At 47.1% G+C, this 13,823-nt stretch overlaps 1 protein-coding gene across 1 annotated transcript in view; it reads right to left on the minus strand.

Annotated features, from left to right (window-relative positions):
* The window catches only part of CCDC117 (coiled-coil domain containing 117), a 159,487-nt gene that overhangs the window by 65,697 nt on the left and 79,967 nt on the right, over positions 1 to 13,823 (minus strand). Inside the window, exon 4 of the mRNA XM_086943301.1 lies at positions 7,009 to 7,242. Coding sequence (XP_086799427.1) covers positions 7,009 to 7,242 — 234 coding nt within the window. The remainder of the gene's footprint in view (positions 1 to 7,008; positions 7,243 to 13,823) is intronic.

The following is a 13,823-nucleotide window of genomic DNA, read 5'->3' on the forward strand; positions in this document are numbered from 1 at the left end:
GGCGGAGCTGGGGGAGGCTGTGAGAGAGAGTAGGCAAGGCAGGCGGCTGGGGGCATGTGCACGCGCATTTAAGCTCAATGCGCATGCGCATTGAGCTTAAATTTCTCGTGCACTGCAAGGAATCGCCACGATTCCTTGCAGTGTGGATAAAGAGCGGATAAGTGCCAATACTCTTGCCTTGCTCGATGCGCATGCGCATCGACAGGCGAGACCTAAAAAGGGAAAATAGTTCCCGGAAGTCAAAAGTGGAAGACTACAATCAAAAGAGTACATTACTAATATATTCTTTTGATGATAGTCTTCTTAGTGGCGGCTCGCAGCGGTAACGGTGTGGGGCGGTGAGGTGGTTTAGGGGTAGTGGAGCTCGACATACGACTGCATATATTTATTTATGTTCAACTTTGCCCTCGTATGTCCGACCACTACAATAACATAATTGTGAAATATTTTGAGGGGGGCCCGGCGAATTGTTTTTCTACAGGGGGGGGTAAGGGGGGGGGGGGGGGTTCTGCAGGATTGATCCTTTCTCAAGGTAACAATCACAATAGAAAGTAAATACCCAGCAAGGTATAGACATAGAAAACATCGTTCTTCTCGTGTCCATCCGTTTTAAGTATAAATCCGAAAATAAAACAAACAAACACTCGAAACAAAAATGTTCATCATTCCATATATAAAACATGTAAGAAAAATGAAGACATTATACATAAGAATCAATTGCCGCCATGAGGCTCACTGAATCAGAGGGCATAGAGAAAATCCTCCCGTTCACGGCTCGCGCAAACTCGTGTCAATATCCAAGCATTGCATTACATGTTGCCGGGCTACATTAAAGCAGCCAAATGCAATTCCTATCACGTGCATCGTGCGCAGCATTCAGGGAAGTTTCCCACGTGACGTACAGCTCGATAGCCTCGTCACATTAAAAAAAATACAGGCAGCCCCAGTGGGCAAGTACCGCAACATGGAATGCGATGCTTGGATACTGACGTGAGTCCACAGGGCCATGTGAGCCAACAACAAAGTGTATTCGAACAAACCGCTGGTGCAGAGTGACATGTCAAAGGCTACGTGAATCAGGAATACAACACCCAGAATGCAACAGAATGTGGTAGGTAACTCCAGGGCCGGAGTTCAACAAGAGATAGAAGATGATCCCAGGTTCAAAAGTCAAAGGAATGAAGTGATTGGCCTTAATGACTCAAAACAATGCCTACCGCCCACACACAAACGAAAACACCAAATTAACAAGGCCCACACTCAATCCAAAGACAGGTGGCATACATTACATGTAATCAAAGATAACGCATAAGAAAAATATACCTCTGACACCCACGGACAAACCGCTACTTTGAACGCTCAGGAAGAAGCTTCTTGCTGCAAACACAACAAGACGGAGGGAAGAGAGGGGAGGGGGGAGGAGAAATGCGACACGGCGGGAAGGGGAGGGGGCGGAGCGGGTACAATAAACAAGACGGAGGGAAGAGAGGGGAGGGGGGAGGAGAAATGCGACAGGGGAAATGCGAGACGGCGGGAAGGGGAGGGGGCGGAGCGGGTAAACAAAGACGGACGTGCACGCGCTTTTAAGCTCAATGCGCATTGAGCTTAAAAGTCACGGGCACTGCAAGGAATCGCCACGATTCCTTGCAGTGCGGATAAAGAGTGGATAAGTGCCAATACTCTTGCTTGCTCGATGCGCATGCGCATCGACAGGCGAGACCTAAAAAAAGGGTCAAGTTCCTTTTTAAGTGCGTCATTTTCCACACTAAGCTTTCTCTAGCTATATATATATGGGTCTTATTTAAAGACGTGTGGAGATTTGATGCCTTTCTCTTCATGTTTTACTTTTGCTTGCGTTTCTTCCACATTTTTTGTGTATGTTTCACTTTACATTTTAACCACTCTACTAAGTCTTGTTTCCTCTTTCTGCACTTGTTTTTCTTTTTCAACATTCAAGCTTCCTTCGCTCTGGTCTGGCCAATCGGTGTGTCTTGGTGGTTCTTGCTGTGTTATCTTTTTCTCTGCTGTGTCTTTGCGCCTTCTTTGCTGCGTAATTTTTTCACTCTTGTTCTCTTTTATTTCTCTTCAAGTGATCTTTGCACCGCTTGCTTTCATTTTTCTTCTTTTCTTTGTATCTCTTCCTTCTGCGTACTTCCATTTTGCTCTCCCATTTTCTACATAAAAGGGGGAAGAGGGGTTGTGTTGTTTCAACTTCCTTTTGCGTGTTCTGAAAATGGTTTTACTGTATTTTACTGTTTATGGTTTTCACTCCACCTCTTCACTTGATTTTAAATCTATTGAATATATAAATGTTCTTAATTATATTTTTATATTTGCTTAATACTTTGTATAGTAACATCTTCTAATTATATTGTGAAGAGTCATCTTTTCTTTGTTAACAATACACCGCATTGCGCGGTAAGCTCTGAAGGTGGTGGCAGCGCCCGGGGCTTGCTGGGGAGATCTGCGTGGTGCGCATAGAAAACTGCTTGTATAGCCGCATTCTGCCTGCTGTGGTAGCGAAGCTCTAAACCATTTTTAAAATACTATTGCTTTTAGTCTGTTCACAAAAATTACGTTGTGTGCATTTGAACCTACTTCAAAGTTAACAGGTTGCTGCATCCGCTCTCTCGCTCCTCCTACACCCTCCCTCGATTCCTCCCAGCCGGCTGATCGCCGTGAGGGGAGGGGGAGGCGCCATCTTGGGGTGGGTGGATACCGAGCCTGGCCGGAGTTAGCGGTCCAGCGCTCTGGGGAGACAGGCTACAAGAGGCAATGTGTGTCAGGGAGCGCAGCGGACGGGCGCAGCGGGCGCGACGATGGCGCGCCGAAGGTGCGCCTAAGGTAAGCCCGTCTGCGCCCGTCCGCGACCGGCCGGGACTAGGGGCTATAGGCCCTGCCCCGCTATACACCTATTCCTCCCAAGAAATACTGGATCTAAAACCTACTAACTCCGCCGGCCCTTTACTGCCTCGACATATACTCAAAAAGACCAGCGATCTGGGCATATCTAAATCTATACTTACTGGACCCAGACACAAACGTAGCACTTTTCAAACTAGCTCCTCCCCCAGGATTAACCAACCACTCCTAAACCTAAAATGCATGTATCTAAATACTAGATCACTGGTTAAACACCAGGTTGACATCTTCTTACTATTGTCCACTCAGAGACCGGACTTACTGCTACTCACAGAAACTTGGCTGACGGAAGAGTCCCTACCAGATATACTAGCGACACTCCCTTCCGACTACTATATTTTAGCAGCCAACCGCACCCCTGGTAAACCTGGTGGTGGTGTGGCCGCTATCATACATAAATCACATAATTTCATATCTCTCCCCCCTTTGTCACTGACTGGTACGGAGAACATTGTCTTGAAAACTGATACCGACAGCGGTGCTTTAGCCATAGTCCTACTTTACCGCCCCCCTCACTCCATGCCCACATTTACTACATGTCTCACAGAACAAATGGCCTCAATGGTAACCAACTATTCTAAAACTGTTCTAGTGGGGGATTTAAACCTCTGGTTCGACAAACCTAATGTCGATCTGCAGGCAAGAGAACTCCTAGAATCTCTTAATGACATCAACATTATCCAGCATGTACTATCCCCAACGCACGAAAAAGGCCACAACTTGGATCAAATCTGGTCACAGAATATTACTATCCCCCCCATCACGATTCTGCCCTGTATCTGGTCTGACCACCATCTTATTCACTTCACCCTTATGGTTAAGGGGTACCAGAAAGTGTCAACAGCAGTGGCCGGGACAACCCGTAAATGGAGGAATATAAATCTACCAGCTTTCTTAGATACCCTGTCCACCACCCTGCCACATCATGATAATGACGGAGATGTAGATTGCATGAACTCCACTCTCACTGCAGCCATTCTCAAAGCTGCTGGCATGCATGCACCCGCTGTGACCTTTTCCCGCTCCCGGCACAGTGAGGCTCACAAATGGTTCACCCCCGAACTAAAACAACTTAAACTAGAAGTCCGCCAGAGTGAAAGGAAATGGCGATCTCATTATTATACATCAGATAAGGAGACTTATCTACAAACCAGGAAAAAATATAAGAAAATCTTACTTGAGAAGAAAACATCTTATTTCTCGGAGAAAGTTCTGAAATCCCAAAATCAAACTAAAGAAATTTTTCAAATTGTCCACGATTTGTGCAATGATGAACGCTCAGTCCTCCCGACAGTCCCCTCACGCAATCTCTGTGACGCCTTAAATGACTACTTCCTAAATAAAATACTCTCCATAAAACAAAGCATTGTACCCTCTTGTAACTTAGTTTACAATGGCGAAGACAATCCGAACCTAAATACTCTCGAAATGTTACCCAAGATTGACCATAAATCTTTCCTTGAACTGCTTACTCGGGATAAATCGGGTTTACCCAATGACATATGTCCACCACACATTATCAAGGAAATTGGCATCGCATTTCCACAAGCTATTCTCCCGATTCTTAATGAATCCCTTTCACAGGGCAAGGTTCCTACAGATTTTAAAAATGCCCTCCTTATTCCATTGACAAAGAAACCTGGAAAAGATCCTGCCGACATGTCTAACTATAGACCCATTTCCCTCCTGCCTTTCCTCTCCAAGATCCTGGAGGCTCATGTTTCCAGCTGTATCTCTAATTTTATGGAGACATCGAACTATCTGGAACCTAATCAAGCAGGTTTCCGCCCGGGCCACTCAACTGAGGCGGTGATTTTGGCGGTGCAGGACACACTCAGGGCCAATGCAGATGCAGACGTACAGCAGGCTCTGATACTGCTCGACTTGTCGGCCGCGTTCGACACGGTTGACTATAACATCTTACTCAACAGTGTCGAACAGGCCGGCCTTAGGGGTTCTGCTCTGAGGTGGATCACATCCTTTATTGATGGCCGAACCCAAGCAGTACAACTGGGAACATTCACGGCTACCAGACATCACTCCATTTGTGGGGTCCCGCAGGGCTCGTCACTTTCCCCCCTGCTATTTAATTTGTATCTCCGTCCCCTTTTATTTTCTCTCAAAAAATTCAAAGTCACAGCTGATGACTTACAATTGGTATTCACTCTCAATACACCTGATGCAGTGATTGAATTTCAGAAGACCATGAGGCATATCCAAGGTTGGATGAATGACAACCACCTTAAGCTGAACCCTGGCAAGACGGAACTACTCTTGCCCGGGAAAAGCGAACCCAGCTGGGGCCCCCATTTTTGGCCCACCGATATGGGAACTCCTCCTGTTAGCTCCGCCTCAGTAAAAAGCTTGGGGGTCACTTTAAGATCAGATCTATCGCTGCACTCTCAAGTAGGTGCAGTGGTGTCAGCAAGTTTTTTTCAGCTCCGCAAAATAAAAAAAATTGCTCAGTTCCTTACACACTCTGCCCTCATTGAAGTCACTATAGCCCTGGTGCTGTCCCGTCTAGACTTTTCAAACAGCATTTATTTAGGCTTACCATTGGGACTCTTGAAAAGACTCCAATTGGTCCAGAACCAAGCAGCCAGACTCATAACCAAAACACCCAAGAGGCACTCAATCAAATTAGGCATGAAGGAGCTACACTGGTTACCTGTGGCCCAGAGAATAGCTTTTAAAACCTGCTGTATAACCTTCAGAGCCTTAAATAATTGTGGACCAATTTTTATTAAAAACCTAGTGACAAAATATGTCCCCACACGACATCTCCGATCTGCCCAGAAAACACTAGTGGTGGTGTCTCGATTCAAAAGGAAACGACAAGGGGGCAGCTGCTTTCACCACCTCGCTGCCACCCTTTGGAATTCGTTACCTCTGCCACTCAGACATAGTAAAGATCTGCTCACGTTTAGACATGCCTTGAAGACCTGGCTGTTTGAGCAAGCCTATTTATAGTAGTCTTCACAGCAACATGTATTATTTTCTCCTTCCGACAGCGCCATGAAGCCCACTGGCGTACGAGCGCTTTAAAAATGGCATATAACATAACATATAACATAACATAACAAGGGAGAAGATGTAGAGTGCTGCTCAGCCTGTGCGCGTGTGTATGAATGTTGATTGCATGAATGTTCGAATGGTGTGTTGAATGTCAGTTGAAGTTTGGGCTGAGCAGATGTCATACCGCTCCTGGTGGGGTTCTCCAATTTATATCCTAAACCAAAATAAAGGTCAACTTACAACTAATGACCTCGGCTTCCTGGATTATCTCTTCTTTACAAAGTGTGTTTTATAAATACACGTTATATGTGCTATGTACTGCTGGCCTGCTGGGGATATCTCCAAGGACCAGCCAAGGTTGTCAGAGTGGGCTAGGGTTATCTTGAAGAATGATTACTTCCAGGGCCGGCTATTTGGGAGCATGCAGAGGAGTCTGAACACAGGCTTGTTGCCTGTGAGGGACATCTGTCGGTCTCTAAAGAACAGCGGGGTGGGGGTTTGGAGGATCTGAAGTTGGACCGAAGGGCTGGTCCAGGTACCTGATAACTAAATGTGGTGTCTCTGAAGGTGGGATGGACCTAAAGATCTCACAGGGCATGTTCAAGATCTGAGGAAGTAGTCCATGGTTTCCTAACCCGAGAGGTCCAACCAGTCGGTTTAAGGAACAGGTGAGAGTGACTAAAGGTTGAATTAGATCTAATTGTTTATGTGTAAGGGAGGCACACACTCAGTGAATTGGTCTAGTATTTGGAGGTGTGGGGTTGGGGGAGAAGTTCATTGTGATTTTAATATTAATTATGCCATGATAGATAACTGAAGAAAACAGCTAATGGGTATATTGAGACACTCTGAACATGAAAATAAGGCAGACCACGATTCTGAAGTTCTATATTCAACTGAGTTCCTAGACCTGTCAGGGGAGAAAGATAGTGAGACACCATATCAACAACAGGATTTATATAAAGCGCCATACTGACCAATCATGCCACTTCTGTGATACTTCAATACAAAATTAAATCTTTATCGAATGCCCTTTTAACCAGAATCCAGGTCTAGGCAACTGGTGCTCACCTATCCTCGATTTCTTGGAGTGTTCGTCGAGCACTTTCAGGCTGCTGTTCCCACACAGTTTGCTCCATTTCTTCACACGGAACTTCAAACATGGTGACTGACGTAAGATTACCACCAGCACAGTGGCTCGAAGGGTTTACCACTCGTCCGCCTACACCTTGGCCCCAATCATCATCTCTGGTAGTCATAGTAACAGTTGGGTCGTTGGTAAGTTTTTTTTTCCTAGGTGGACAACTATAAAGAATAGAACTAAGTCAATTTTAGGGTTGAAAAAAAAGGTTATGTAAATTAAACCTTTCGCACAGACCGGGACAACAACAAATAATAACACTCTTAAGCAGCCTCCTTTTGATAAAATCCAAAATTGCAGGTTATCTTGAATGGGTCTATCAGATTATCTGTCACTTAGCCAGAGGAGGCGTGAGAATTTCTGGCATATGCCTCCCTAGGAGAGGGCTGTACACTAGACATGAAGTAAAAATATGAGTTATGGTGGATTAAGGGGAGTTGAGCAGTCAGCACATTGACCGCATTTGCTGAAGTTTTGAAAGTTTCAAATGAGGTGAATGTACTACAAAACAAACACTACTGTTTTGAATATAGGCATATTAATACAGCTGATTAAAGCTATATCGGTTATTCCCAGCCTGGTGGCTGAGAGTGTTTCCAGTATGCTAATAGATGAAAAGCCCAGTGCTGTAGAATACTGTAAATAATGTAATACCAAGTTCCAATCCGAACTACTCGAGGTGCAGAATGAGAAACCAGGTCTGTAAACCATACATCATAATCAGTTCCAACTGTTTATGTTTTTAGGCACCAATAGTAGCCCCTGAGTAAACTAAAGGGATTACTGTAGCTTGAAAAGCTTTTATTATGTCAATACTGTAGGCCTCCATATAGAAAACGATAGGAACGCAACTCAAGCTGCTTTAGGCATGGACTTCACATAAAGGGATTACTGTAGCTTGAAAAGCTTGTATTATGTCAATACTGTAGGCCTCCATATAGAAAACGATAGGAACGCAACTCAAGCTGCTTTAGGCATGGACTTCACATTTCTGATTGGGGTAAAGCATGTTCCTATATATAACTATAATGGGGTAAATCATGTTCCTATATATAACTATAATGGGGTAAAGCATGTTCCTATATATAACTACAATGGGGTAAACGCATGTTCCTATATATAACTATCTGGTTAGTTCTGAGAATGATCAACACCCAAGAGTGAATTCACGTTGCTGTCAGTACGAATAAGCAGCACTATTCTCAGTATATCAAAAGTAGCGACTGGGCACACCAATGTGGCTTTTGCATTGTGAATGAGGCAATAACATCATTAAGCAACTGACCGTGATCCAACTTTTTAAGCTTGTTTGGAGTAATGGTAACACATTTTCTCTATCAGGTGACTTTAATTCATTTTTGTTAGCTTTATGGAATCCACACATATAAACAAAACAGCATGACTAAGGAACATCGAGAAAAAAGCGCCTCCAGTGTACACAGCGAATACAGTCAAGATTCAATAAAACACAATCACTCATAGCCAGACCTGAACAGTGCACACTCCTGCCCCAAATTAACATAGGAGCTGAGCTCTTCGAGGATGAGGGAAGACCCCTGAAGACCTTAAAGTATTTTGGACCAGTCACTGAGGACGAAGCCCTTAAAGTCTTAGTGTCCGTTAAGAGTGGCTCTCCCCGGGACGTAGTCCCTATGAGGATTCTCAAACTGGTTGCCCCTTCCATTGTGGAACCTATCACTGAGGTAATCAATGCCTCGTTAGGTGCCGGTGTGGTCCCACCCAATTGGAAGGGTGCAATAGTAAAAGCCCTCCTAAAAAAACCTAGCCTAGACCCCCCTTGACATGGCGAACTACAGGCCCATCTCGCTACTTCCGGGACTCAGTAAAATCACGGAAAAATTGGTTAACTTTCAGCTATCCAACTTCCTTGAGTCCAACGGTGTGCTGAGAAGTTCCCAAACAGGCTTCCGCCCGGGTCAAGGCACTGACACCGCCTTGCTGGCAGTCGCGGAAGAGGCACGCTGCATTTTGTATGTATGTATAAATGATTTTGTAACGCGCACTGTTACTGGGGAGTATCCTGGCGCGGTGGGAAAAGCAAAGAAGGGTGAACAGGGATCAGCTTATGAACTGCTACTGAATAGGTAGGTTTTAAATTTTTTTTTAAATTGGGCTACGGATTGACTGGAGCGTAGATGAAAGGGGAGAGCATTCCAGGCACGGGCCGTGACCACAGCAATGGACTGTCCCCCTAGTCTGGTTCGCTTGAATCGGGGAAGGGTCATTTTAAATAGCGAAGATGATCGAAGTACTCTTGTAGGGGCATAGAGTGTAAATCATTTCTTTAAATAGGCTGGACCTTGGTCATGAGTCGCTCTGAATGCAAGTACCAAGGTTTTAAAGCGGATACGTTGAGGTACTGGGAGCCAGTGGAGGCTGGACATATGAGACCGAACACTCTTCCATCTAGGAACGTTACAAAGGAGGCGAACAGCGGCATTCTGAATGACCAACAGACGTTTGGTCAGATAAGCTGGAATGCCGCTGAACAGGGAGTTCGCATAGTCCAGCCTTGCTAGAATGAGTGCTCGGGCGACAGTCTCCCTCGCCTCTCTAGGGAGTAGTGGAAAACATTTCCTGAGCATTCTCAAGGTAGCAAAACACGTTCCAGTCAATTTTTTTTATATGGTCCTCGAATTTTAGATCCTCCCCGAACCAAATCCCAAGATTTTTCGCAGGGCCATCCATCTCCTTAGGACATGGAACATTCATGGGCCACAGTGAATTTTTGAAACTGGGAGGGAAAGACCCATAAAAGAGGACCTCCGATTTGTCCTCATTACATTTTAGTTGGGCCAGAGTTAACCAACGGAAAACTGAGGATAGGCAGAGATGGACCTTTGCTGTGTCCAGATGATCGTCAGGCCAGGTGAAAAGAAGCTGCGTATCATCCGCATATCCTATAATCTTAGCCCCGTACTGTTCCGCAAGATACACCAAGGGGGTAATATAAATGTTGAACAGTAGGGGGCTAAGAGTGGAACCCTGTGGGACCCCCGTAAGGAGTAGTTTTGGTTCAGAGGCATGTGGTGGCATCCAGACCTGTTGAGTCCTACCCGAAAGAAATGAGGACACCCAGGCCAGGACATTGCTGCCAATGCCGATAGTCGATAACCTGGCGGTGAGGAGCGCATGGGGGACGGTATCGAAGGCGGCAGAGAGATCCAATAAGATCAGGACTGCTCTGCCGCCCCCGTCCAGGCACTCCCGAATTGACTCCATCATCTCTACCAGTACTGTTTCAGTGCTATATGCAGCCCTGAAGCCTGATTGGGCTGGGTGCAGGGCATTGGAGGACTCTACAAAATGTTCTAATTGTCGGAAGACTATTTTCTCACAGATTTTAGTTAAGGCAGGGAGAAGAGAAATAGGCCGGTAGTTACCGGGAACCCTGGCATCAAGGCCTGGTTTCTTCAGAAGCGGCAAAAGCTTAGCCTGTTTCAATTCAGCAGGGACAAATGCCGAAGAAAGGGAGAGGTTCACGATCTGAGTAACATCCCCACAGACAGTGCAGGCCACTTCTGACAGAACCCGAGCCGGACACGGATCGGCGGGAGAGCCTGATTTAAGGCATTCAAGAAGAGGCAAAACATCACACTCTGCCACCATCGCAAAGTTAGTGAGCTGTTGGGTATCAGAGGGATGAGACCTAATAGAGAAGTTCATCCCTGGGTTCCCAGTCGGTGACGCAGAGGTAAGGTCCTGCTGAATCTTAGCTATCTTGTCTATAAAGAAATGAGACAGAACTTCACACCATTCCCTAGAGGATGGAAGAGTGGTGGTTTCTGCAACAGGGGACACAAAACTTTTAACAATAGAGAAGATTTCTCTACTGTTATTTTCCGCTTTGGCTATTTTCCCTGCATTATAGAGTCCTTTGGCAATTTTAATAGCGGCATAATATTTCTTTTGGGCAGTGCGCAGGGCGGCCTTTGCGTCAGAGCTATACTCGCGCCTCCAGACTCGCTCCAATTTTTTACAACCCAGTTTTTGCTCCTTCAGCTCAGGGGAGAACCAGGGTTGAGAGGGGCTGTGTCGAAATCTGGGTGCGGTAGCATGTTTGGTGGACGCATTCGCCGCCTGTCGCACCCACCCATCGAAATCATCAACCGCCTTGTCCAACTCGGGTGTGAGTGGCAGGTGAGTTTTTAACAGTTCCTGGCCGAACACAGCCAGGTTAATTTTCCGAGGGTAACTGATGGGGAGTGACAAAGCTGATCTACCCACGTTATCCACATCCCATGATAACCTGACAAGGTCGTGGTCTGACCAGGTGACCTTTTCCGGGCCTGACATTTTAATGGGGAAGTTAGAGCACACCAGGTCTAGAAGATGACCACCGGCATGAGTTGGAGACGACACCCATTGCTTGAGCTGTGACAGATCTAAAACCTCTTCCAGTCTGCGCGATTCCAGAGCGCCAATGTTGTCAACGTGAATGTTGAAATCGCCGACCAGAAGAAATCTGGGATAGTTCAGGGCCCGGGGCACTATACAATCCTCCAACGTCTCAATAAAATGAATGGCAGGGCCTGTAAACCAGGGACCCCCCCAGCGTGAAGTGGGGACAAATAATAAGGGAAAAATGAAGAACTTCACCCTCCACCCCCACCGCTAATTGCTCGGAGGTAAAGTGCCACTCTTCTTTAAATATTACTGCCAAACCCCCTCCCCTACCCAGAGGTCTATCCACTCTGGCAATCTTAAAGCCTCTAGGGACTGCCAGTTCAATGGTCGGAGCACAAGAATCATTAAGCCATGTCTCTGTGATGAATAATAGATCGAGCTGACCCTCCGTCAATACCTCGAAGATGTCAGCTGCGTGTTTCACCACAGATCTAGCGTTAATTAGGCCAGCTCTGACAGTTGTAGTGTGATCCGCACTGGCGCCTGAGCGCGAGGGTAGTGCGAGCTGGGAAGAGAAGCCACAGCTCGGACAAGCCGTCCCAACGTGCTCTGGTCCTCTCCGCTGACAGCAGCTTTGCTCTGCGGGAGGAGCCAGTTTCAGAAGATCGGTGCGGGAATAAGTAAGCCTATGTAGCCCAGCTCGGTCATATGGAGAAGAGGCAGTATGGCTAGCCCTGGGCCCGTCCGAGGCACGGACGGGCACAGACGGGCCCTCCTTTGGCGCTCCTTCGGCGCGCAGACGGCGCGCCCGCTGCGCGAGACCGATGCGCGCTCTGGGGCACATCGCTATTTGAAGCCCAGGCCCCTCCCCGAGCTGGACCGCTAACTCGAGTCCAGCCGGGGTCCGGGACTGCCCAAGATGGCGCCCGACCTAGCCCTCCACGTCAATCGGCACAGGCAAGCCGCGGTGGAACGGGGCCCAGGGGGACCGGTAAGCAGCGCACACAGCGGTACACAAAGGTGGATTTTAAAAATACATACTACACAATTATTAAATCAATTGGAAGTTAAAAGTAAGATTTTTAAAAATGGGTCGACTAAATGTTGCAGCGTGAGGCGAGTAGCAGAAGAGATCACTCGCAGTCTGCTTCTCCAATCCCAAGCGCAATCACAAGGTGCTGCCACCACCCTGGTCAAACGCCCAGACTCAGGAGGATCAGTGGCAGTGATCCTCCTGGACCTTAGTGCAGCGTTCGACACTGTCAACCATCGAGTGTTACTTCAACGATTGTCAGATGCCGGAGTGAGGGGGGGAGAGCGCTGAAATGGCTCAGTTCATTCCTCAGCGAACTGACCTTTCAGGTCTGGGAAGGGGGCGCACGATCAGCATCCACCCACCTCCATTGTGGAGTGCCCCAGGGTTCCTCCCTGAGCCCCACATTATTCAATGTGTACATGGCCCCCTTGGAGGATGTGGTGGCTCCATTTAACATCAAAATCGTGAGCTATGCCGATGACACCCAGCTGGTGTTTGCCCTCTCCCAGGCCACGGAAAATCCCCAGGTGCTACACTCCTGCCTATCCAAAGTCCACACCTGGATGGAGGAATCAGCACTTAAGCTGAACGGTTCAAAGACCGAGATAATGCTGATGGGGATGAAAAGCCCCTCACTCCCCCAGTCTGCCTGGCCTAGCTGCCTGGGATCCCCCTCCAAACCCAAGGCTGAGATCAAGAGCCTTGGTATTTGGTTGGAGCAAGATCTTTCCTTCAGGACCCAGGCTACCAAACTGGCTGGTGTCTGTTTCGGCCTTCTCCGATCGGTGCGCAAAGTGCTGCCTCTGCTTCCATTTCTATCTCGGAAGCTTTTGATCCAGGGCCTGATTATATCTAGATTAGATTTCAGTAATGCAATCTATCTGGGTGCCCCTGAGATCACTCTGAACAAACTACAGCAAGTTCAGAATGCGGCTGCACGAATGCCAAACCCGCATTGAGGGCGCTGCATTGGCTGCCAGTGCGAGAAAGGGTGAAATTTAAATCTCTCTGCCTTGCACATAAAATCTTGCAAGGCAAAGGCCCTCCTGCCCTTCAAAAGCTGGTGACCCCATATAAGGCAAGTAGAACACTACGCTCAGACCAACAACACTTACTCATGATCCCCAGGGTCAAAAAGGCCCGCTCAGGAGGGAGAAGATTCTCCGTAAAGGTTGCAACCCTCTGGAACTCACTCCCCCTAGTCTTGCGCTCGGAGCCATGCCTTTTGCGTTTTCGTAAACAACTGAAATCTTTTCTCTTTTGTTAAACCGCTGTGCCTTTCCCTCTCTTAATCTGTTACTCTGTTTGTTGAAGCGCTGGGATGCTCTAGGGTAGCCACGC

This window comes from Lissotriton vulgaris, chromosome 11 (genome assembly GCF_964263255.1).
Source record: "Lissotriton vulgaris chromosome 11, aLisVul1.2, whole genome shotgun sequence".
In the NCBI taxonomy this organism is placed as follows: Eukaryota; Metazoa; Chordata; class Amphibia; order Caudata; family Salamandridae; genus Lissotriton; species Lissotriton vulgaris.